The sequence below is a fragment of the Artemia sp. Qi Xiang Cuo genome, chromosome 15 (assembly GCF_049724085.1).
Source record: "Artemia sp. Qi Xiang Cuo chromosome 15, ASM4972408v1, whole genome shotgun sequence".
Classification (NCBI taxonomy): Eukaryota; Metazoa; Arthropoda; class Branchiopoda; order Anostraca; family Artemiidae; genus Artemia; species Artemia sp. Qi Xiang Cuo.
This window is the reverse complement of record NC_142808.1, coordinates 63,324,285-63,348,919: the sequence shown is the minus strand read 5'-3', so window position 1 is coordinate 63,348,919 and position 24,635 is coordinate 63,324,285. Positions and strand designations below refer to the sequence as shown.

Sequence of the window (24,635 nt, the reverse complement as noted above, 5' to 3'; positions counted from 1 at the left end):
TTTTTTTTTTTTAATAGTTCAACATCCACCTAGACATGCCCTGAAAGCTTCAACTTAAGGCACGTTGCTGGTCCCGCGATATTTCAGATGTGACCTATTGGCAACTCTCTGCACAACCAAGCCACCCGAAGCCAACAGAGCTGCTGGTGGCAGCTGCATTGGACGTGATTATTCAATTAAATTTTTGCGCTTTTCGGGAATTATTTATTTCGGAATTATAATTTCTTTTCGGAATTATAATTTCTGTCCATTTCATGTTGGAGTTATTATATGTATCTGTTTCTGCTCGTCTCAGGATTTATTTGGGTCTCTTGTTCTCTTTCATTTTATATTTTTAGCACCGTGTTTTGAAACGAATTAAAAATCAGGGGCTTCGTTCTTATTTACTGTGCTACAGAGAAGGAGCTTAATTTTGCAATCCCTTACGGACTAACTCAGATATTTCAATAAAGAGGTTACATCTTAGGGACCTGAAAATATTGTGAGTCTAAGGGTGCACAAGGTTTTTATCATTCTCCGTAGCCCAAACAAGCCCCAGCTGGTAAAAGGTATTATATGCCATCTAACTTAAAAATCTATCTGTCTGCTAGATGATGCGGTAAATTACTCAATTGATGTTTACGGTTTTTCCAGGAACTTCAAAACAAGGTTGCGTACTTGGCGTAAGAGAGGGGTGAATCCAGTTGATCAGCTTGTAAGAAGGTTGAATGAGTTTAAGGATACATGCTATAGAAAAAATGTCAGATATACAATCGAAACCTGACGAGTGAGTAACTGGTTGATACAGTACTCCTAATAGTACATAGCTTAGTGCTTCCAATGAGGTGTTTAAGGGCTATAGCCCTTTGAAGATATTGCCCATGACCTTTGTTTTTATTTCTTAGGTAAATGGGGTAACGTTTACATTAACGAAATATTCAGGTAGCTAAGAAATAAACTTACCTCAATAGTTAGAATGGTACTTATGCACTAATTGGTACACACCGCTATAGACTGTATGAAGGAAACCAGACACGAAACCCGCTAACGGGTATTTGCAATAGAGAAATGGAATGCAAAACGTGGTTTTCATTGTGTTTACAATATTTAAACTGTTGTTTTTTGGGATTTAGGCGGGGGAAAAAGGTACCTAGGCTAGGTTAGGTTACGTTACGTGTTTAATATTTACTTTTCTTTCCCCTCCCCCCCCCCCCTAATGTGCAAATATATAGCCAAAATTTATTTATAAACTATTATATATTCATCATATTTTATTTTGTTTTTTGTTAGCATTAACCAAACTTGACTTCTTTCGTGTGTACCATTTATTGCACAAGTACCGTCAGAATTGCATCCTGAGTCCAAATTTAAGATGTGTATTTCCGACGTAAATGGATTTTAAATTTGGATTCAGGCTGCAATTTTAACTATAGGGGTAAGTTTGTTTCTTAGCTATCTGAACAATCCGTTAATATAAACATTTTTAAGACCCTATATTTTTCTTTTGACCTATATTATAATTTGAAAACCAATTATTACACACTAATTCTGCAAAAAAAATATATTGGTAATGAAGGCGGGTTTTTTCGGTGAGGGTATAAAAATCATTTGGATCACAAGTGAATTTCACCCCCTCCCCCTGATGATAAGATATATAGCCTGAATTATAAAGTTGCATTGAATTTTCTATTTATTTATAAAGCTATTAAATCAATTTGAACAAGTGACATATGGAAAATTCAGTGTGTATATACAGTTTAGGCAACATGTTTGACCATTATGGGGGGGGGGAGGTAAAGCTCATGTGTGATGAAAATAAATGTTTCGTTTGAAATTACGATGAAATTCTGATTCTTAAGATACGTCTCTTTCTTAGCTATCTTAAAATTCAGTTGATCAGAGTAGTAGCAATATCCCTCTCAAACCCAACTCTTAAAATTTTATTTTTGTAGTTTTGATTAGAGAAAAATAATTGGTTTGGTATATTTGTTTTCAAAATAAAATATAATTATCCAGGATAAATTCTCATCTCCATAATATGGAGAGAGCTTTTGGTCCCTCGGGCCTCCAGAGTTTTTTTCAAATGAAAGTAAATTGGGACATTAGAACTTACATCAAAGAAACTATTTATGTAAAGGGACTGTCCCCTCTTTGATCCCTCCTTTTCGACCTAAGGTTTTATAGTGGTTTGAAAGTGCTTGTATCTGAGTAGTCGTTCTCACAAAATTGGAACATAAGTCAAACTTTAGCATAAAGAAAGAGGAGCGGAAGAGGGGATAGCCCCCCCCCCCTCATATACGGAAGAGTTTCCGCTTGTTTTAAGTTTCAATTTTGCGTTTACTTTCATTTGAGAAAACTTATTCTTTTATTTAATTTCTTTTGGTATTTGTGCATTATATCTCATCCCCCGCTAAACACGAAAGAAGTCAAGTTTGGTTAATGCTAATGAAATAAAATAGGGTCAAAATATAATAGTTTATAATCAAATTTCGCCTTTTTTTGTACATTAGGGGGGGGGGGGGTAAAGCATAGCATATATTAACTACTTAACCTAACCTAGGTACCTTTTCTCCCCCTAAACCCCCCAAAAACAACAGTTTAAATATTGTAAATACAATAAGAAATCCAGCTACCAGCTAGTTTTAAACAACAACAAAAAGAAATTTTTTTCGGTACTTGTGCATTATACCCAATCTTTTATGTATCTCAAATGAGACGCGACAATTACCAGGACCAAAGTATAATCACCTACGGAACAAGTACTGACAAAACCTATCCTCTCCACACAAAAAAGTGACCCTTTGTATACCTATGCGAACCTGGCAACTAGTTAAACAATTCATCCTGGTCACTCGTCGCCTGAATCACGCTCTAGTATAATTATTGGCCGGAGCAAAGTACTTTGGCTTGGTGCGATTAAGTAGTACAACATTTTGCGTCTAGAGGCGCTGAGGTACGCGGGGTCACTTTTGGAGAGTTTTGTCAGTACTTGTTCCGTAGGTGATTATACTTTGACCAGGACAGATGCAGGAGAGATATACAGGAGAGATATGCAGGAGAGATACCCGAAAGCCGATCATAAAACAATTGTTAGAGTCGAGTTATGTGAAACGGGTGATGTAAAATGAATGACAAAATTAAAATTTGGAATTTGCCAAAGACAGAAAAAGAGGAAGTTGAATTTTTTGAGGATAAGGGTTTATTGCCGAAGACAAAAGAGTGTAAAAATGGACACACCATGACTTTAATCCATTTTGGAGGTGTTGTAAGATAATGGTAATTTTGTTAATAAACCATTGTAATCGGGTATCTGTCTTTTTTTTATCTGTTTTTTTTCTTTACCCCCTCCCCCCTATGTGCAAATATATAGCCCAAATTTTTTTCTAAACTATTATATATTCATCCTATTTTATTTTATTTCATGATCATTAACCAGACTAACAGTTTATGAAAGAGTGGGTATAATGCACAAATACCAGGAAATCACGCTTTGCGACCCATTTGCCCATTGGAAATACCCGTTTGACTGGTTTCCTGTAGTATTTCATTGTACAGTATATAGCGATGGGTGAGATATAATGTACAAGTACTGTTCTATTTTTTTTTAACTATACCCAGGGTTATCGTAATACGAGTCGGGCTACCATCCCCCCCTCAAAGCCAACTCTTCAAATTAAAATCTAATTTTTGCACATGGTTGATTCAAGAAAAATAACTTGTTCAGTGTATTTGCTTTTCGGAATAAATTATAATCATCTAGAATAAACTATTATCCCCGCAATGTGGGAAGAGCTTTTGCCCAAACTGTTTGATTTTTTGCTTGAAAATTCTCACCATCTCTTTACAATGCCATGCTTTCCAGCACAGTTTATAGAATTAGCAGTATGATTATTCTCTATCTCACTCATTATAAAAACCCGGACCGGGGTGCGAGTGCTCCGGAGAACGTTTTTGCAGATATAAACATAGGCGAAGTCAGATTAGCGGGAATGCAGGTTAGTCTGTTTCCGATTGTTTCCATCAAAGTGCATTGAAACAATCGGAAACAGACTAACCAGCATCCCCGCTAATGCAGAAATAAGTGGGAGGAGCTTTTTGTTCGCACCGAGAACGAAGACCAGAAATGATCTGCGATAAGCTTACTGGTATATTCTGTCTACTGTGCTTTCCAGCATGTAATTTTTTCGTGTTTTTTACTCCTACTATTTCTTTTCTGCAAGGCTACAAACATACATATTTGAAAAATTGGTACATAACCCCTTCTTCAAAGGCCCCGCCAGAAAATTTACCAGGGGGGCGGGGGGCAGACGCAAAAATAGCAGTGGTGGTTGGGTGACAGTTCAGGTGGTTTAGGGCACCAAACTACGATTTAACCCCGAAGGGGGTGGATTTGCAATCAATTTAAAATCCTGAGAAGCTAATTGATTAAATTAGCAATAATTATATTTTAGGCTTCCCAGTTGCAAAAGAAATAATGCCACGCGGTGGTAGTACTGGATTTAACCACGTTGATTCGCTTTATTTCGGATGAAATTAGGCTACGTTTGATGATCTGTAATTGCGTATCAGCTATAGTAAGGTGGTGGAGGGGGGGGAGTCATTGTTTAGATGGGGGTAATGTAGATTCCTAAAAAGTACATTTTAATGGACAAACTGATTACTCTTCATGAGGCTTCAGATAAATGTTGAAAGAGCGGGGGGGGGGGAGTAGGAATTAATTACATTGTCTGTCTATACAGCTAATATGTTACATTTCCATATCTACCAGCACAGAGGTAGAAAAGGCAAGGCAGGTCATCATCAGCCCCGCCATGAAATTTCTTTGGGGTGGCAAATATTGCTAAGAACTTAGTTTTTAGCACTTTTAAATGGTAATATTTTTCTTTTTCTATTTATATGAGGTACTTCAAGTACTTCTATTTAAAAAAATATGTGTAAAATATTTATCGATAAGAAAATCCTATTCTAGAGGTTGCGATGGCTTCAGTTATGTAGAAGATCAAAAGTGTCACAGAATTTCCATCCATACAAACAAACAATAATAGGCCCTACTCCTTTTCATCCGACCAAAATTGCTATCCATCGCCAATTTTTTAAATTATATTCAAATTTTATCCAAAATTGAAATTGCAAATTTAACGTTGAACGGTGCTAATCAATGTACAATTATTGATTTACACATTTAAAAAGCAATTGACCAAGGATTTAAGGGACCGATACCTCCAATTATATCTTGGTTAGGCCTGGGTATGATTTGGAAAACAATCAGAAATTAAATAATAAAGATCTTTTCAACTGAAAGCAAGGAACAAATTTGAAACCCATTTGAACAGGTTATTCTTTGTATGAAGGGGGCTGTCTCCTCCTTACCTCCTTAGTGTTTAATGTGAAGTTTGGCTTTTTTCCATATTCGTTAAGAAAATTTGCAATTGGAAAAAAATTCAAAGCACTAAAAAACTTTTTTTAATGAGCGAGGAGTCGAAAAGGGGGCAGTCCCCCTTATGTATTTATATTATATTTATTTATATTTTTTTATTTATATTTATATTTTTATATTTTATATTTTTATATTTTTATTTATATTTTTTATATATTTATATTTATATTTATATATATATATATATTTATATTAAATTTTTTTATTTATTTATATTTATATTTATTTATATTTATTTATATTTTATTTATATATAGTAATTTATATTTTTTTTAAGTTTTAAACTTGGTCTTTACTTTAGTTGAAAAACCTTTCCTATTTGTTTAATTACATTTCATGAAACTATAAAGTTTTATGAATATAATACTTTTGGCAACGAATAAAAAACGAGCAATATTTCAATGATTTCTGTTTTAATTCTTATGGGTAATCAAACAGTTCGTGGTAACAAACTGAAAGTAAGAAGTGACCTGGCTAAATAGTAACCAAAACTCTAAAAACGGAATTTTGATACCAACAGATATATAAAAAAAAATTGGCTTATTATGCTGATTCCAAATATATTAGTTTCATTAAGTCTAGTCTTGCCTATCAAAAGCTACGAGCCTGAGAAATTTGTCTGATTTCCGAAAAACGGGGAAAGACTCTCTTGAAGTCATATAATTTTAATGAAAATCACACCATCAGGTTCAGCGTATGAAAGAACCCTACTGTAGATGTTTCAAGCTTATATGTGCAAAAATGTGGAATTTTGTAATTTTTACAAAAAGAAAAATCACGATTGCGTGTTTTTTCCCCAGGGGTGATCCTACCGACCCAGTGGGCCTAGAACGTCGGGAGAGCGCTCATTCTAACAGAAATGAAAAGCTCTAGTGCCCTTTTTAAGTGATCAAAAAAATTGGAGAGCAACCAGGCCCACTTCCACGCCACTTTTTTCCGAAAATCGTCCATAAAAATGTCGAAAATTTTTTGGTTTAGCATAGTTGAAAGGCCCAATACTATATCTTTAGAGACAAAATGACCCCCTACAGCCCCTGGGTCCTGGGGAAAGTCTTTTAAGTTATAAAATTCGCTCATTGTTTTATTTGTTATTGGGAAGTATGCATACATTTTTCGATTGGGGAGGGAAGGACGAATTTTCAATGGAGAGGATAGTCTCAAAGGGGGTGAGATTTTGAGAGAAAATTTTACACAGACTGAACTTGCCAGAATTCGCATACAAAATTTCTTTATATGTCTTGCTTTCTCTTTACCGATTCAATTTTACGCGTGGAGATGTTAAGGGTAATTGTCTGGGGTAAATTTTCACCAGAAATTGACTGTTCCGAGGATATTTCTATGGGGAGGCGGATTTTTCCGTGGAGGTGGAGCCAGTTATCCTGGGGTTATTTAAAAAAAGATCAGAAATTAAAAATAAAACAAATTTTTTTCACTGAAAGTAAGGAGCAACATTAAAACTTAAAATGAACTGAAATTATTACGTATATGAGGAGGTTTGCCCCCTCTTCAACATCTCACTCTTTACACTAAAGTTTAAATTTGCTTTAAAAGTGACTCCTGAAACACAAGGGTCGTTTAATTAGAACAATAAGTAACTTTTTGGAAGTGGCAAAAAACTGTAGCCTGAAGAGTGAGGTGCTGAGAAAGGGGTCATTCCCCCTCATATACGTAATAATTTATGTTTGTTTTAAAATTTAATGTTGCTCCTTACTTTTAGTTGAAAAAAACTCTTTTTTTTATTTAATGAAGCTTAGAGAAAAACAATTTCTAAAGTCAATTGAAAAAGTATGTCAGTTAAAGTAAAAGCTAAAAGTATATACAAATGAAAAAAAGTAAGTAATTACAAAAAATACACAAAACAATAGCCTACTTAAAAAAAAACTAAGATATAAACTCCCAGCATTCAGTTCTATTGAGCAATGCCGAAGCATTGGACGGATATTTTTTAATAATATCGACAGTTTGAACTTGGCTATCAAACACCACAATATTTAATGCCTTTAGACTCAGTGTTTATAAAAAGTAACGCATTACCAAAGTAGTTTGTTAAAAGTAAAACATTAAAACTAAAGTTAAGAAAATTAAATGAAGAATTTAAATTCAATATTTTTAATTTAACTTTGAATGCCAAAAGCTAGTATATTCGACACCTTTATGCTTCATAACTGTAAAAAATTATATCTTTTTCAAAATGACAACTAGATAAACACAATCACTCCTGGAAATTTTTTTTTAGATAAAACACAAAAAACGTATCCGTTCAGAAGGAAAATATAGAAATTCCCAACATTCTGTGCAGGAGAAACAATTATGCTTATAGTGGCTTAGTATATAAGCTTGTGGGTACTCTTGCAATGCAAGCAAAGGTTGACGGAATATTACCCCTTATTATACGGAATGTTACCGTAAGAAAAAATTCTTGCTAAAATTACACCTTATTAAGTTGTTTTCTTTGGGTTTTCTATAATTATACCAACTTTATTGTGTTCTAATAACTGCACTAATTACTAATAAACAAATACATAGGCTATTTAGGATCGCCATAAAAAGCTGATTCGTTGACTGAATGCCATCAATACTTAGGCTCTTATACTTTCGTTATTGATAAGGATCATTATTTACTTACCATTAATTACTATGAAGAATTTAAATTTTGCTCCAATCAAATCATATAGAAAAAATGTTTGTGGAAAACTGGTTAGGGGTTACTCAGTCAGAAATTTGAACTTATATTTTCCTTATTATGAGTCGAAATCTATTGGCAGGCAGCCAGCAATGGGGCAACATAAATTTTCTCCATGATTTTCCCCTATTCTGCTCTCGTTCCTTCGGTTTCCTTATAATTGCTTTATAGTCTCAAATTTCCCGGGGGGGGGGCATGGCCCCCTGCCCCCCTGCAGGTGCCCTTGAACTTCTGAGTTACTCTATTCGATTCATCTACAGGATCCCGTGTCTATGAGCCTGAAAAAAAATGTCAGTTTTGCACATGAATTTATGAGTAAACGAAAATGCCAAATTACCATAGTTTCTTATAGAATTTTTGTTGTATTTTAAAATTCTTATATCGTGGCTCGTAAAAGACTATTGAGAACCTTAGAAATTAGTATTTCACATTCGCAAGCAATTTATGTACTTCTCTGCTTCTAATAGAACATCCTGTTTTTGGGCGGGTTTTGTGTTGTAAGTAAAGTACCATTGTTTCAAAATTTTACAAATACAGAGTAATATCAAAAGTAAGTTTGTTTGATCTAGGTTTGTAGATATATTTTGTCTAAACTGCACCTATTTGTGTATAAAGAGTACTGATTATAGAACTACCCTCTCAATGGTATGTTTCGTGTTCTTCCTCTCGAGTTCGTTTCCCCTCATCATTTACAAGTCAAGCAGGATTTTTTGTCGGAAGTTGATATCTGGAATGGAATCGGTATGTGTATTTGGCAAAAATTGGTGCTGGCCCCATCACAAAATAGTTCTCGGCAAGGGCTTCGTTTGGGGGGGGGGCAAGGGGGAGAGTTGCCCTCCCCCAAATAATGTGGAGAAAAAAATATACCAAGGCCCTTGACCATCCGAATATGGACCCCTCTTGCCTTTCAATAAAAATGCTGGAGATTCACCTCTGGTTCTTGGATTGCATTCGCCTGCTTGAACTAAGCTTAGGGTTTCTGATTTGAGTACAGCAGTGAAGTGGCAGTTTGGTTAAGAAGTAGACCCAAAACCCAAGTTTTAAAGCCAAATTAAAATTGACAACAACTTGAAAATTTATTAAATTTTGTAAAGTTATTATGAGATTTCAGGAATCACCTGAGATTTATGAGATTTCAGTTATTATGAGATTTGAGGAATCACCTGAGATTTAGTGAGATTTCAGTTATTATGAGATTTCAGGAATAACCTGAGATTTATGAGATTTCAGTTATTACGAGATTTCAGGGATCACCTGGTGAATGTTCCTGAATGAGATGTTGCCTGGGTGCACCAAACATTCTGGTAAATTCTGGTGGATATTCTGACGCAGCTTTCAACAAATTCTGTTAGACAAGTTTCAATAGGTTTCCTGAATCAACTGTATAATCCTTTAAAAAAGAAAGAAAATGTGGCAGATTTCCTGAGCATGAGTATGGTTGATTTCATGAGCCAAGTTCTGGGAACTTCATCAGCCAAATTCCAGTACATATTTTAAGCATAAAAATTCTACGTAAACTGCCAGCTAAATATTTCTGTAGATCACTGACTTAAATTCTGATTGATTCTCTTGGTCGAATTCTGGTAGACATCGCTCTACCAGTTTTCAGTATAGAATTGCAGTCAAATTCTACTGAGTGCCTTGGGCAAATCTCCGATAGATTCACCGAGCAATACTCCACAAGGTCTTCGGAGCAAAAATCTGGCACAGCCCTTAAAAAGTAATCATGTTGAAGTAAATTTAACCAGTTTTTTATTGTTTAGAAGTAAACCAAACAGAAATGTTTGATGTATATTATGGGGGGGGGGAGATTTTATCACACTCATTTCCCTATTAGAGACAGGACAACGCGGGTCAATAATTACGATATATCGTAATTATTAGAATAAAATATTTTAATATTTTATTTAAAAAATAAAAACTATGAAAGTCTAATTGTACTAAAACAAGGAGAATTGTGAGCCATCCCTTCCTTTCCAAAAGAAAGAAGACCTCCCCAGTGTTTCTGTACAAAGCAAACATAACTGAAGAGACGTGCATATTAATCAATAACAAAGATTAGAATTATTTTTTGGTTAAAATAGATTTGCAATTTTAAAGATATCTTTTATAGTACTTCAAAACTTCATAATATTCCGCATGAACATGAGGCTTATCACCATGGTGGTGGCGTTCTTGGAGTTATTGGTGGATTAGGCCACGCCTTAGAAGATGTCCTTGTATCAAATAGTCGTAAAAGAATGACGTCGACAGGGGAAGAGATGACGACAGATGAGCGTCACTGGCGTCACGTTGCCGAAGAAGAAAGAACCTACAATGATGTTCATCCCGAAGTAGCTCCAGACACAAAAGTGTAAGGGTGTTTTTGTACTAAGGGAATACCCGACGATTTGTAACTATTGAGAGGAAATATAGTTTTACCTGGAATTATAATTAACCGGTTAATTTCCGGTCAAATTGCCACATGTACAAAAAATCACTAATCTGATCAAAATAATTTCGGATGAATTATAAGTTTGGCAAAAGATGCAAACAATTAACCATGATCAAGTGTTTTCCTCTTCCTGGATACAGGAAGAAATTAAACCCAACCAGTCATGTTGCTCAGACAGCCTTATGAGACAGCCATTTGGCTCAGCATAGTTTAAAGACTCAGTGACTATACCTCTTTGGATAACATGATCCCGCTGCCCCTAGGTAAAGGGCAGGAGTGTAGCTCCAGCATTTTATTGGGGACAAGAGGGGTCTCCATCGGGAGAGTAAAGGGGCATGGGCTATATAATACTTTTCTCTCCAAATTGTTGGGGGGTAACTGCCCCCCTCCCCCACCCGAAACAACTCCACTGGTAAAGGGGTTCTAAGTTATGCAATTTGCCCATTATTTACATATAGTAGACTAATTATTGTTGAGAAATATACGGAAATTTTTGGGGGGGATTTTTCCGGGGATAAAAGTTTCCATGGAAATTTTATATGGGGGGGAGAGGATTTTCATACGTGACTTGAAAAATGGTCACAAGTGAAATGAGAGAACAAGTTTTCTCAACTGAAAGTAAGAAGTACTATTAAAACGCAAATCGGACAGGAATCACTACGTACATGGGGGGGGGGGCCTGCGCCTTCCTCATCCTTCGCTCTTTACGCTGAAGTTTTAACTTTTTGTCTCAATTCTTTAAGAACGACTCATGAAACACAAGGGCCGTTTAACTTTAATGAGAATCCTTTTTAAAGATCGTTGAGACTTTAGCACAGAGAGTGAGGGATGAAGGGGTATCTCCTCTGGCATACGGAGTAATTTCTGTCTGCTTCAATATTTGTAATTTTGCTCCTCACTTTCAGTTGAAAAAATTTATATTTTATTTAATGACGTTACAAATATAATATCTGCTATACCAAACTTGGTGGCCGATGTTTATCCCCCGGCGATTCCTCCCACCCCCCGCCAGAAAATACTCCTCCCACGGAAAATACCCATCCCCCCGTGGAAAATACCCCCAGCGGAAAATACGCCCGGAAAATCCCCCCCCCCCGCGCGAAAAACACCTCCACCCCGCAAAAAATATCCCCCGCGGAAAATCTCCCCGTGGAAAATAAGGCTTTCCAAATTGGAGAATTTTATTTGAGTTTTCTTATTTATTTCCGTAGGGGGAACGGGTTTTGATACTTGTGTATTATGCGCCACTCACTCAAGTTTAGGGTGTGTAAAATTCGAGAACACACCAGTTTTTCCGTTAGTTTCTTCGTTACTTTAGAAACAAATTTGGGCTATATATTTGCACATTAGGGGGCGGGGAGGGGTAAACTAGGTACAATTATTCTGCATATTATGAAGTAAGACTTGTTTTCTGACTTCAAACTATCCAAATACTTTACCCCCCCCCCCCCCCGGGGGAAAGAAAGCTTTCCAAATTTGAGAATTTTATTTGAGTTTTATTTTTTTAATTTCCGTAGGGGGAAGGAGTTTTGAAACTTGTGTATTATGGGCAACTCACTCAAGTTTACTCTGTGCAAAACTCGAGAACAAAATAGTTTTTTTTCAGCTTAGGGCGAGACAAGACAAAGACAAATGACAGAATGCATGGGAAATATATAATTTGGGCTATAAATTCCACAAAGGGGGCGGGGGTAAGGTATTTGGATAGTTTCAAGTCAGAAAACAATTATTTTTAGGTATATGGCCACTAAAAAATTGCAGAAGAATAGCGAGGTATCTAGAAAAAAAAATCCTAGTATAAATGTAATGTTTTATTTTAGTATTTTATCCACGTGTTAAATATTTTTTTCTCAATAAACGTTTTTCCAGGTAATAAGTACTATTATTAGGTTAATGTAGTGTTTCATTCAAGGGTTTTATGGTTTTCGCTGATCAAAGTTTATGTTATTTGTGCCTTTCGTTTATGTTATTTTACTATGTTCGTAGCCGTGTTATTATTTGGCTTTAAAATACACTTATTTATCTAGAAATATGCAGACTAATTGTACCAAACAGATTTTTTATACAGACCCGCTATACTTTACCCTCCCCTCCCCTAATATGCAAATCTATAGCCCAAATTTATTTCTAAAGTAACGAAGAAACTAACGAAAAAACCGATGTGTTCTCGAATTTTAAACAGAGAAAACTTGAGTGAGTGGCGCATAATACACTGTTTTAAACTTGCTAATTACTTTAGTTGAAAAACCTTTTCTATTTGCTTAATTACAATTCCTGAAACTGTAAATTTTTGTGAACGCAATACTTTTGGTAGCGCAGAAAAAACTAAAAATATTTCAATGATCACTATTTGGATTTTGATGGATACTCAAAATGCAGAACAACGGGACCAAACATATTTTGTATACAGACCCACTGTGTTTTACCCCCCCCCCCTAATATACAAATCTATAGCCCAAATTTATTGCTAAAGTAACGAAGAAACTTAAAAAAAAAACGGTGTGTTCTCGAATTTTACACAGCGTAAATTTGAGTGAGTGACGCATAATACAGAAGAGCAAAATTCCTTCCCCCTACGGAAATTAAAAAAAATAGAACTAAAAAAAAATTCTCAATTTGGAAAGCCTTTTTTCCACGGGGGGGGATATTTTCCGGGGGGTATTGAACGAGGGTATTTTCTGCAGGGGGGTATTTTCCGTGGGGGTATTTTCCACGGGGGGTATTTTCCGGGGGGGGGGGGTGCGTAGTCACTGAGAAGGTAACGCCTAGAACCACCAAACTTGTATATAAGAAAACGTCAGTTTTCCAGGTTATTTATTCATCGATTTTATTCTCATGACAAACACAAATTATATCCAAGAAATTGTCACCCATGATTGTTGTAGCCACATATAGACGGAAGGAGCACAGGGTTTATCCACCCCCCCCCACCCCCCTCAACATCCATTGCACCCATGGTCTTTATAACCAATCAGAGATGTTCTGATGATATCTCGCTAGGTACAAATATATATCTTACTATCCCTGTCTGTTTACAGTCTGTTTTGTACTTTTTTGACCCCTTCCCCCTGCTAAGAAGTCCATTCCCTACCTAGAAGAATTTCTTCTTATGGGATTACAAAACCTCTTAAATAATAATATGTTCTTTATGAATATCCACCCTATTAATATTATTTTAATCTTATTTTGTGCCTTTCGTTTATGTTATTTTACTAAGTTCATAGCCGTGTTATTATTTGGCTTTAAAATACACTTATTTATCTATAAATATGCAGACTAATTGTACCAAACAGATTTTTTATACAGACCCGCTATACTTTACCCTCCCCTCCCCTAATGTGCAAATCTATAGCCCAAATTTATTTCTAAAGTAACGAAGAAACTAATGAAAAAAACGGTGTGTTCTCGGATTTTACACAGCGTAAACTTGAGTGAGTGGCGCATAATACACTGTTTAAAACTTGCTAATTACTTTAGTTGAAAAACCTTTTCTATTTGTTTAATTACATTTCATGAACTGTAAAGTTTTATGAACGCAATACTTCTGATAGCGCAGAAAAAACTAAAAATATTTCAATGATCTCTATTTGGATTTTGATGGATAATCAAAATGCAGAATAATTGTACCAAACATATTTTGCATGCAGACCCGCTATATTTTACCCCCCCCCCCTAATATACAAATCTATAGCCCAAATTTATTGCTAAAGTAACGAAGAAACTTAAAAAAAAAACGGTGTGTTCTCGAATTTTACACAGCGTAAATTTGAGTGAGTGACGCATAATACAGAAGAGCAAAATTCCTTCCCCCTACGGAAATTAAAAAAAAATTAAATAAAAAAAATTTTCAATTTGGAAAGCCTTTTTTCCACGGGGGGGGGGGGGGGTATTTTTCGGGGGTATTGAACGAGGGTATTTTCTGCAGGGGGGGGGGGTATTTTCCGTGGGGGTATTTTCCACGGGGGGTATTTTCCGGGGGGGGGGGGTGCGTAATCGCTGAGAAGGTAACGCCTAGAACCACCAAACTTGTATATAAGAAAACGTCAGTTTTCCAGGTTATTTATTCATCGATTTTATTCTCATGACAAACACATTATATCCAAGAAATTGTCATCCATGATTGTTGTAGCCACATATAGACGGAAGGAGCACAGGGTTTATCCACCCCCCCCCCACAACATCCATTGCACCCATGGTTTTTATAACCAATCAGAGATGTTCTGATGATATCTCGCTAGATACAAATATATATCTTACTATCCCTGTCTGTTTACAGTCTGTTTTGTACTTTTTTGACACCCTCCCCCTGCTAAGAAGTCCATTCCCTACGTAGAAGAATTTCTTCTTATGGGATTACAAAACCTCTTAAATAATAATATGTTCTTTATGAATATCCACCCTATTAATATTATTTTATTCTTATTTTGTGAGTAAAAAATAAAACTATTAAGCCTGGTCTTGGTAGGGACGCAAGCAAAGGGAGCTTTTTGGACCCAGCTCTTCTTCTGAAATTTGAATACTTGTCTAAACCTTTTGCATACTTACTTCACGGTTAGCTAAATCATTCTTTCTTTGGAATGAAAACAAACGCTATGTATGAGGTGAATCAAGGGTCCTATTTAAAATATTACTGAGGCAATGACACTTCCCTGCACTGCTCCTATAGTAGGGCACTTTATAGTTCTAGTTCTAGTAACTAGTTCTAGTTTATCTTTATTTTAGAAACACAAATCCAACGCCATCTGATGATAAAACAACAACCACTGGCCAGCAGCACATTTCCCATTTGACTCATGCCTGGCCAGAGCCAGATTCAAAGCTCATGGTTGGCAGTAATCCTAAAGCTACTCCGAGCTCACAAGAGGAAATGGAACAAGTGCGAGTTCATATGGAAAAAATGGGAAAACAGCCATTTAACAAGACGGTGTCCCACCCTGAAAGTGTTCCCCGTCCAGTAAAAAAAGAAATCAGCGGAGAGGAACGACCAGCCATTTCAGAATTCGACAGAGCTCTTGATAAACTCACAGGTAACTTTGAATATTGTTTCGGCTTATACTAGTGAAATTTGACATTCGAAAAAGGACATATAGTAATAGCAATGCTTTTTCTCCAAAATGTAAATCGAACCTCGATAACTCGAAATCCTCGATATCTCGAGTTATTTTCAATCTCTTGGAAAAGCCTGTAAGTCAAAGAAAAAGCCATGCATAACTCAAAATAATTTTTCGGTTATATTTTACCTCTGTAAGTCGAAGGAACCCGCAGAAATACCTGGTTCAAACCCGAGTCTTGCGTTCATTGGCGATAAATTCAAAAATGCCTTACCATCCTGAATTCACAGCCCATGAAGTTTGCTTACTGGGACCCCAAACAGATGATTTTGAATTGAAAATCAAGTATTTTGCAGTAGGCATCAAGACATGGCTAATTGTAGAAAAACCCAAGACAGATAGTCCGAGTAATTTAGAGGGAAATTCTATTCCTCAGCATCAAGCGTTTTCAGCTGCGAAGTTTCAACCCCGTGTTTTACTCCAGAATTCGCTTTGTGAAAACGCTTGATGCACTAGACGATAACAACCCGGGTCTGAAGCCGCTGAGCCTGAAAACGAGGCTCTAGAAAACTAAATTTATTATTGATATTTGATGAGATGAGATGGGTTTTATTTTCAACTAATAATTACATCATACTTAACTGGCACTTACCACATTTTTAGAATAACATTATCAACCAAACGTAGAAATAGTAAGAACGTATGACGTTTTATTAAGCCACTACTGTCGCTTGAGCAGCGTCACACAATCTTTCTTCATGAACCAAACTCATTCGCTCTTCCTACTCTTTTCTTACCTTTCAAAACAATTTAACTCTCCCGAATTAAAAAAAAAGATAACAAACAACAATCAAAAATATTTAATTCCCACCCAACAAAAACTTTTTAAATCTAATTTTAAACTGAAACTGGTTTTCTAACTCCCTAATGCTCTCCAGGAAACCATCCTATCCACTAGTTTATCCACTAGCTTTACCCACTAGTTCTTCCAGTGACCGTGCAGAAATCGTCAAAGCAGTATCATATGCAAATGCTGTAAAAGTTGCTTTAGGCATATAGAACCTCAACGTATCGACGTTTACGAGAAAGAGTAACGGACCCAGGATTGAGCCCTGTGGAACTCCATATTTTTCAGGATTGACTCAACTAACGATGTCACCTAACATTACTTTAGTTGATTTTCCATACAAATATGATTTAAACCAATCCAAGCAAATATCTTTATCCCCGGACTAGACAGGCGACACAGCAACAACTCAAAATCCACAGTGTCGAAGGCTTGTTTGAAGTCGACAAAGATCGTTAAAGAAATGAAACCTTTTTCTAGAGCTCCATTGACTACATCCAGAAGATGGTGAACAGCATGGCTAGTAGAATGTTTACTGAGGAATCCGAATTGGCTGTCACACAATATTCTTAGTTTATCCAAATATTCCTGAAGTCTCCTGTGAATTATCTTTTCATAGATTTTTAGAAAAATTAGGCAATAACGAAATTGATCACCAATTCGATAGTTCTTGTTTATTGCCTCCTTTATACAATGGTATTACCTTTGCCAGTTTAAGACCACTAGGGAATTCACCGGTCTGGAGTGCTAGATTTATCAAATGAAGTAGACAAGGTAATATATAAACTAGGATAGCATTTAAAGCCCTAAGATTAAGTCCGACTATTCTAGCCAAGTTGGACTTCAGTCCTTTCACTGTGTTCTCGATCTCCTTTGCTCAGCACTTCTCGAACGAAAAACTACGCCCTTCGCCTCGATTATCAATAAAGGACTTTTCCAGATGTCTTCCAGACTTTTTAGCTACTTCACCTTAATACTTGCACCTTTGTTTGTGAAATATTTTCCGAATCCCTCTGCCATTTCCTGTTTATCAGTGATTTCAGTTCCATTCACCAAACGGCTCTTTACTCCATCATTATCATTAGTCTTCCCTTTTAAAACCCCATTTATTAGTCGCCAGGTTCCTTTTGCATCACCACTTTTACCAGAGGCAACGCTATAGCGTTGCCTATGGTAAAGACCATACGGCTCCTATGTTTTATTATTATTTATTTATTTGTTTTTTTCCCAGAGGTACTTCATATGAAAGGGGTCGTCGTAGAAACTTCAAAGGGGGCTTATTCGATTGGAAGTCGAGAGTTCTAGTGCCCTTTTTAATATTCGAAAGTGATTGGAGGGCAACTAGCCCCCCCCCCCACATCCATGATTCCTCCAAACACATCCAATCAAAATTTTGAAATTGCCATTTTAGTTGATTTCCAGATAGAAAATATGTTTTTGAGGAGGACACTCCCCAAGAACCCTCAGGGCAAGGGTTTTAAGTTTCGCCCTTATAGAAGACGTTGTCGTAGAAACTTCAAAAAAGGCTCAATCGATTGGAAATTCAAAGGGCTAGTGCCCTTTTTTATACTCGAAAGTGATTGGAGGGCAACTAACCCCCGCTCACACCCACCTCTTCCCCAAACACATCCAATCAAAATTTTGAGATAGGTATTTTATGAAACGTAGTTTTAAGTTCTGGAAATTAGGTCTTTTAGGATGACAACTCCCCCACAGCCCTCAGGGCAAGGGTTGTAAGTTATGCCCTGGGGGCATATAAGGTTTTGTATGTACAACGTTGTCGTAGAAACTTCAGAAAGGGCTCATTCGATTGGAAATTTAAATGGCTAGTTCCCTTTTTAATAGTCAAAAATGATTCTAAGGCAACTGACACCCCTTCCACGCCCACCATTTCCCCAAACACATACAATCAATATTTTGATATAGCCATTCTGTTCAACGTAGTTGAAAGTTCTGGAAATTATATGTTTGAGCAGAAAACTCCCCCCACAGTCTTCAAGGACAAGGGTTATAAGTTATGCCCTGGGGCAGTTCATGTTTTTTGGATTTTGTGCAAATCGCGGATATTGGCGAATAACTCGCTTTTATGGTTGTTAGGTAGTTGGTTTTAATTCTTTTAATTTTTGGCTTTTATTGATTCATCGTTTCGTTTCGCGCTGAAGAAGAGAGGCGTGTGTCCTCTCGAAATATTAGCTTTGTATTTTAATTATAGTCATTTTGCCTACAAAAAACCCCATTTTTCTCGTTTTTCTTTCTTTATGTGATGTCAGGCCAATGTGGTTTAAGAAATTATCTTGGGCATATATAGTTCTTATGGATCGGATCCTCGTATAAACTTCGGAGAGGGCTCATTTGATTGGAAATTGAGAGTTCTTGTTCAATTTTTAAGAGTCAAAAGAGATCGGAGGGCAAATAGCCCCCCCCCACCACGCCCTAAATGCATCAGATAAAAATTTTAAGATAGTCATTTTGTTAAAAATAGTTCAAAGTTCTGATAACAAAATTCCGGTGGCGACACAGCCCCCCAGGGCCTGGGGGTAGGCGTTGTATGTTATGCCCTGTAGGCATATATGGTTGTTATGGAAGGGATTCTCGTATAAACTTCCTAGAGGGCTCATTTGATTGGAAATTGAAAGTTGTAATTCACTTTTTAAGAGTCAAAAGTGATTAGAGGGCAGGTAGCATCCCCCCACACTCCATTTATTTTTTTCCCAGAGGCTGTTCCTATAGAAGAGGGCGTCGTATAAACTTCAAAGGGGCTCATTCGATTGGAAATCGAAAGTTCTTGTGCCCTTTATAAGAGTCAAAAGCGATCAGAAGGCAACTTGTCCCCCAAGCTCTTTCTCCCAAATACATCTGATAAAAAATTTGAGGTAGCCATTTTGTTAAAAATAGTTTAAAGATCATATAACAAAACTCCTTTAAGTATGGTCATTTCGTTAAAAATAGTTCAAAGGTCACATAAGAAAAACTCCTGTGTCGACACCCCCCCCCCCCCGGACCGGGGCAGGCGTTGTAAGTATTGCTCGGGGGGCATATATGGTTCTTATGGAAGGTATTCTCGTATAAACTTCACAGAGGGTTCATTTGAATGGAAATTAAAAGTTGTAGTTCACTTTCTCAGAGTGAAAAAAGATTGGAGGGCGACTAGCCCCTCCCGCCCTCCACGCCTTTGGGTTTATCGGATGGATAAACCCATCCGATAAAAATTCCAGGTGACCATTTTGTTAAAAATAGTTCAACCTTCAGATAATAAAACTCCAGGGTCGACACAACTCCCCAGTGCACAGGGACAGGCATTGTAAGTTATACTCTGGGGATATATATGGTTCTTATAGAAGGGATACTCGTATAAACTTTAGAGAGGGCTCATTTGACTGAAAATAGAAAGTTCTAGTTCACTTTTAAAGAGTCAAAAGACACCGAAGCTTAATCTAGTCCCCCCCCCCACGCTCTTTTTCTCCAAACCCATATGATAAAAATTTTGAGATAGCAATTTTGTTAAAAATAGTTCAAACATCAGATAATAAAAACTCCGAGGTTGACACAAACCCATTTTTTCACTTTGATACCAGTTGATAATTTGATGAATATTTGATTTATTTTTTTTTTTTTAAGTTTGACCATGAACTAAGGAATTTTATAAAACTTGAAATTTTTTGCAATCAAAAACTAACAAAAATTAATTTAAAAAAAACTTTCTGAAAAATAAGTTTTTCAACGGAAATTAAAGGCCATTTTAAACTTTAGCTTAAAAGATACAAATACCTTTTAAAATTCAAACTCAAAACGATCAGAAATTACTATTAAAGAATAAATGAAACCCAAAACGAACAAAAATTAATTAAACAATCATAGCAAAAACATGCAACAAGTAATAATATAAATGAATAAATAGATCTTAAAGCGAGTAATGCTTAGATTGAATATGAAAATCAAGCTTAAGACGAAATAAATCTTTTCCTATTGAAGTACAAATGAAACTTAAAATAAACAGAAATTAAATAAACAATCAATGCAAACAAACATACAATACATATTAATGTAAATTAATAAATAAATCTTAAAACGAATGAAACTTAAATTGAATATTTAAATCAAGCTTGAAACGAATAAAAATCACCACAAACAAGAGTTTGGGTATGACCATCTCTCACTGTAAAAGTCTAAAACCTACTGCGTCATTGGCGCTTTACTGAAAACTATATGCGTCTTGAACAGTCTTAGAAAATATAAACAACATCAAATTGAATATTTGATGTATAAATATATTAATTGTTGAAAGATCCATCAGTTCAAGAATTTATTTCACTGTAATTGTATTTTTATTTTCAATGCTGTAAGAACAGGAAAAGAAAATATTTGTAATATAATTCGTTTTCAGTTAAGCACCAATGACGCAGTAGGCTTTTGGTTTTTATTTACAGTTAGGTAAGGAGGCAGTATCCAAACACTTGTTTGTAGTGAAACTATATTCGTCTTTAACAACTTTAAAAAGAGCTAATAGATTAAACTGAATAGTTAATGTATAATGATATTATAATGATATTAATTGCTGAAAGCTCATCAGTTCAAAATGTTACTATAATTTTAATGTTTATTTTCAATATTAAGTACAAAAGAAAATATTTGTCATATAATTGGTCTTCATCCCATGCTATAGTACTAACTTGCTCTTTCAGCTTTCTCAAGTTATTCTCTCTCTTATTTCTGTAAACTCTCTTACTTGGGTTTTTAGCCGAAGTTGTAATACTATTTATCATACAAACAATCTGGAGGTGGTCAGAAGCAGGTTGAAGGAGAACATCACAGAATGCTTCCCTCAATAGATTTGAAGAAACAAATATGATATCAGTTAATGTTGCCGACTGAGCAGTGATACGGGAAGGAATCAGAATCACTGGGTACAAATCATGAGATAATGCAAGATTTTAAAATTCTAAATTAAAACCATTTAAATTCAATAAATCAAAGTTAAAATCTCCCAGAATAACGCACTTATTTGAAAGTCAAATCTTGACATTAAGTAAAGTCTTGAAATTTCAAGTCTGTAATATACTAATATAGTTATTTTTAACGTTGTAGCGGCTATAGGAAGTAAATTTAGCGATTTCCTACCTCTGTATTTTGAATTTTCCTTTGGCTTATCTCTATAACTCGTTTCCTTTATATGTCCAAAATTATACAGAATGACTTCTATAACTCGGATTGTGCATAAGTCGAACCAAACGTAAATCAAAGGAAAATCTCGTGGTCCCGTGAATTTCGATTTAGCGAGAGTAATTCTTTTATCTGGCATAACTGAAAAAGCGTCGCACGGGTTTCTTAATATTTTGTTAATATGAGTTACGTTTAAGTGTAAACTTTCCTACTTTAACAAGTTCTTTCATGCTAGGTAAAACAAAAACCCATCAACCCATCGTAATCACTATCTCAAATCATCACAATTATCATAACTATTCAAAATCTAAATACGTGGCATGACGATTGAACCTCTGCTTAAACGTGAAATATTTTCTGTGAAAAGTTTTTTAGTTTTGTTCTCAAATTTATTAATTGCTCATCTATATATTGTATTTGGTTGCTATTAGATTGACCTTTCCGTAACTTTACGGAAAACTGCGTAATGTAAAATTCTATGTAGAAACGTAGTCCGTTCGGCATTGTCTACGTCACTGAAAAAGCGTTTCTTGTAAGATTAGGGCCGTTTTTTCACTCATCAATGTACTAAGATCTTACATCTTTTGTCAGAAAACGCTTAAAAGTGAAATCTTTGAACTAAGATCTTACATCTTTGGTCGTTTTATTCAAAAGTCTTTCATCGTTCTTCTCTGATCAGCGGTCTGAGAACAATGATGAGTAGATCATCAAAGTTCTCTCATCATTGTTCTATATGGGAGAAAAGTGGCGGTCTTCACACTTATTGCTAACATTAGTGAGCTGTAAGATCTTAGAACAAAGATGAGTTAAAAAACGATAATCTTTGCAGAAAGATGTGAGGTCTTAGTGCTAAAAAACGGGCCTATTGTATAACGATATGTATACGGTTCCTGGGGTCATTTGAAAGAACCGTTGAATGACTCTATCAAAAGATAACTAATACATCCTATTAAACAAAATACGTTCGAATAATTGGTATAATCCATGTGCCATGTCTCAAGGCGATTAGAAGTTTCTATTTTTACTGAAAACGCATCATATTCATTAATTTTTTTTACAATTTTTAACTTTCGTGTAAGAAATGTTTGTGATGAAAGCTAGAAATAATCTTTATTGTGCAGACATCTGTTTCTCAATAACTATCAAAACAAAAAAAACGATTTTTTAGTTTATTGTCGGTGTCAGAAACACCGTTCGAACTATTGTCACCAGTTTACTCGTAAAAGATGAGCCAAGATTTAAATTCAAATAATTAATTTGATTTCAATAATAGTCTAAATTTAAATAGTATAAGATGAACAAAAAATAGGTCACAAAAGTGTTCATCAAATTCATTCATCTTCTAAACGGCTTTTTCTAAGAACAAAAAAGGATTTTTTCGGCTTTTTGAGGAACATAGAGCTACTAGTCACTCCGATTTTTTCTAAAAATACTATTAATACCCCCGGACTTTCGTGGAAAACAAAAACTGTTGCATTACTCCTCTGCTACGTAGATCATAATTTAAATAACAATGTGGCCCCAACTAGGGTCCGAGAGGGTGCTTTCGAAGGTCTAATTTCATTTTGTTCCCCACTTTTGAGCTATGAAAATTTTTTTGAATGTTCCTGTGGCTTTTGTAAAAAAACAAAAAACACCTCACTTGGATAAGAATCGGTAACGTAGCCCCTTTGGTGCCCAGGTTGGTGCTTCTTTGGATCTAAACTCGGGGTTGTTCTAAGCATACATTGAACTTCAGTATTCTCAGCTTTAAGATTCTAATAAATTACAATCTCATCGCTATTCTGTATACCCGAAGCCACCATCGTCTCATCCAAATTACTTCATTGGCTTCCATGAGTTCCAGAATTTATAATCGACAACCCTGATTTTAAATCCATTCAAGTTTCTTCGGTAACAAACATGGCCGTAACCAGGGTTTTTGTTCGAGGGTGGGGGGGGGGGGTATTTTTTCAGGGGGATGTGGAAAAACTTTAAAAAACGCATCAAAAAATTGTTTATATGCATTTTGTTACGTTTTTACGAGTCGGACAAACATTTCAGGGTAGATTCAAACCCCCTAACCCGTCCGCTTGGATGTGGCCTTGGTACCGGAACAAGTAAGATGCTGCTCTGAATTTAGATCTCAAGACCGCCTGACCCGGGTATTGAACAGGGTTGCCATCATACACACTTCGTGTGAAATGCCTTTTTTTTACCTTAGAGAAGATGCGGAAGAGTGAAAATCACTCTTTCTGAGTGTTAGTTTTCATTCACTCTGAATATCAGTAGTTGGCAACTTCGCCAGAAGTGTAATTAACCCATGGAACAGGGTTACCAACTTGCACACTTTTCGTTAGAAATGCACTATTTCATACCTAAGAGGTGATGCACAAGCAGCGGCAACCGTGTGCCTCTAATTTTTTTGAATTGCACCCCTGTTGAGCAAAAATCACTCTTTTTAGGCCTTGATTTGCACTTTTTTGGACTTCAGCAGCTTGCAACCCTGGCACCAAAGAACCAACTTTAGTTTTACCGTACTTCCCGTGAGAAGCAGTTCTAACGGGGATAATTTTTTTCTTCTTCAAAGCTATCACATGTCTTCAGAGTATCTTTATAATCTTAAAAGTAGAGAATAAGTAGAAAAAATGTCTCATAAGCTGATTTGGCCCGTAGATTGTTTTTGAGTGTCCCACTGAACGACAAAATCTGGAACGCAAGTTCTCAAGAAGCCATTCAACACTAAGGTACCAAGGACATTAAAACTGAAATATGATAGTTTGATTTGGTTTATTGGAGACTAATAATGATATTTATCTTCAAAATTATAAAAATTTGAAATTTCAATTTTTAAAGAAAAAGACCTCAATGTGTAGTTATATGGTATTGGTTTTAGTGGGCACCAAATAATAATAATAATAATAATAATAATAATAGCAAATGAGGTGGGTGAAAAATCCTAAAAAAAATACGCTAGAAACACATGGCACGAAACAGCTTAATAAAGTGCAGCTTTTCTTTGAAGATGTTTTTATCTTTGAGAATCAAGTAAGGTTTCAATCTGT

General features: G+C 35.7%; 1 protein-coding gene across 4 annotated transcripts in view; it reads left to right on the top strand.

Moving 5' to 3' along the window:
* Positions 1-632: 632 nt before the first annotated feature.
* The window catches only part of LOC148943977 (uncharacterized), a 117,589-nt gene continuing 93,586 nt past the window's right edge, over positions 633-24,635 (top strand). For 3 of the 4 annotated variants that reach the window (XM_089101549.1, XM_089101551.1, XM_089101548.1), the window contains exons 1-3: positions 633-766; positions 10,213-10,452; positions 15,256-15,560. In XM_089101549.1, the coding sequence (XP_088957675.1) occupies positions 708-766; positions 10,213-10,452; positions 15,256-15,560 (604 nt within the window). In that variant the 5' untranslated portion in view covers positions 633-707. The remainder of the gene's footprint in view (positions 767-10,212; positions 10,453-15,255; positions 15,561-24,635) is intronic. The other variant, XM_089101550.1, reaches the window with a different exon arrangement.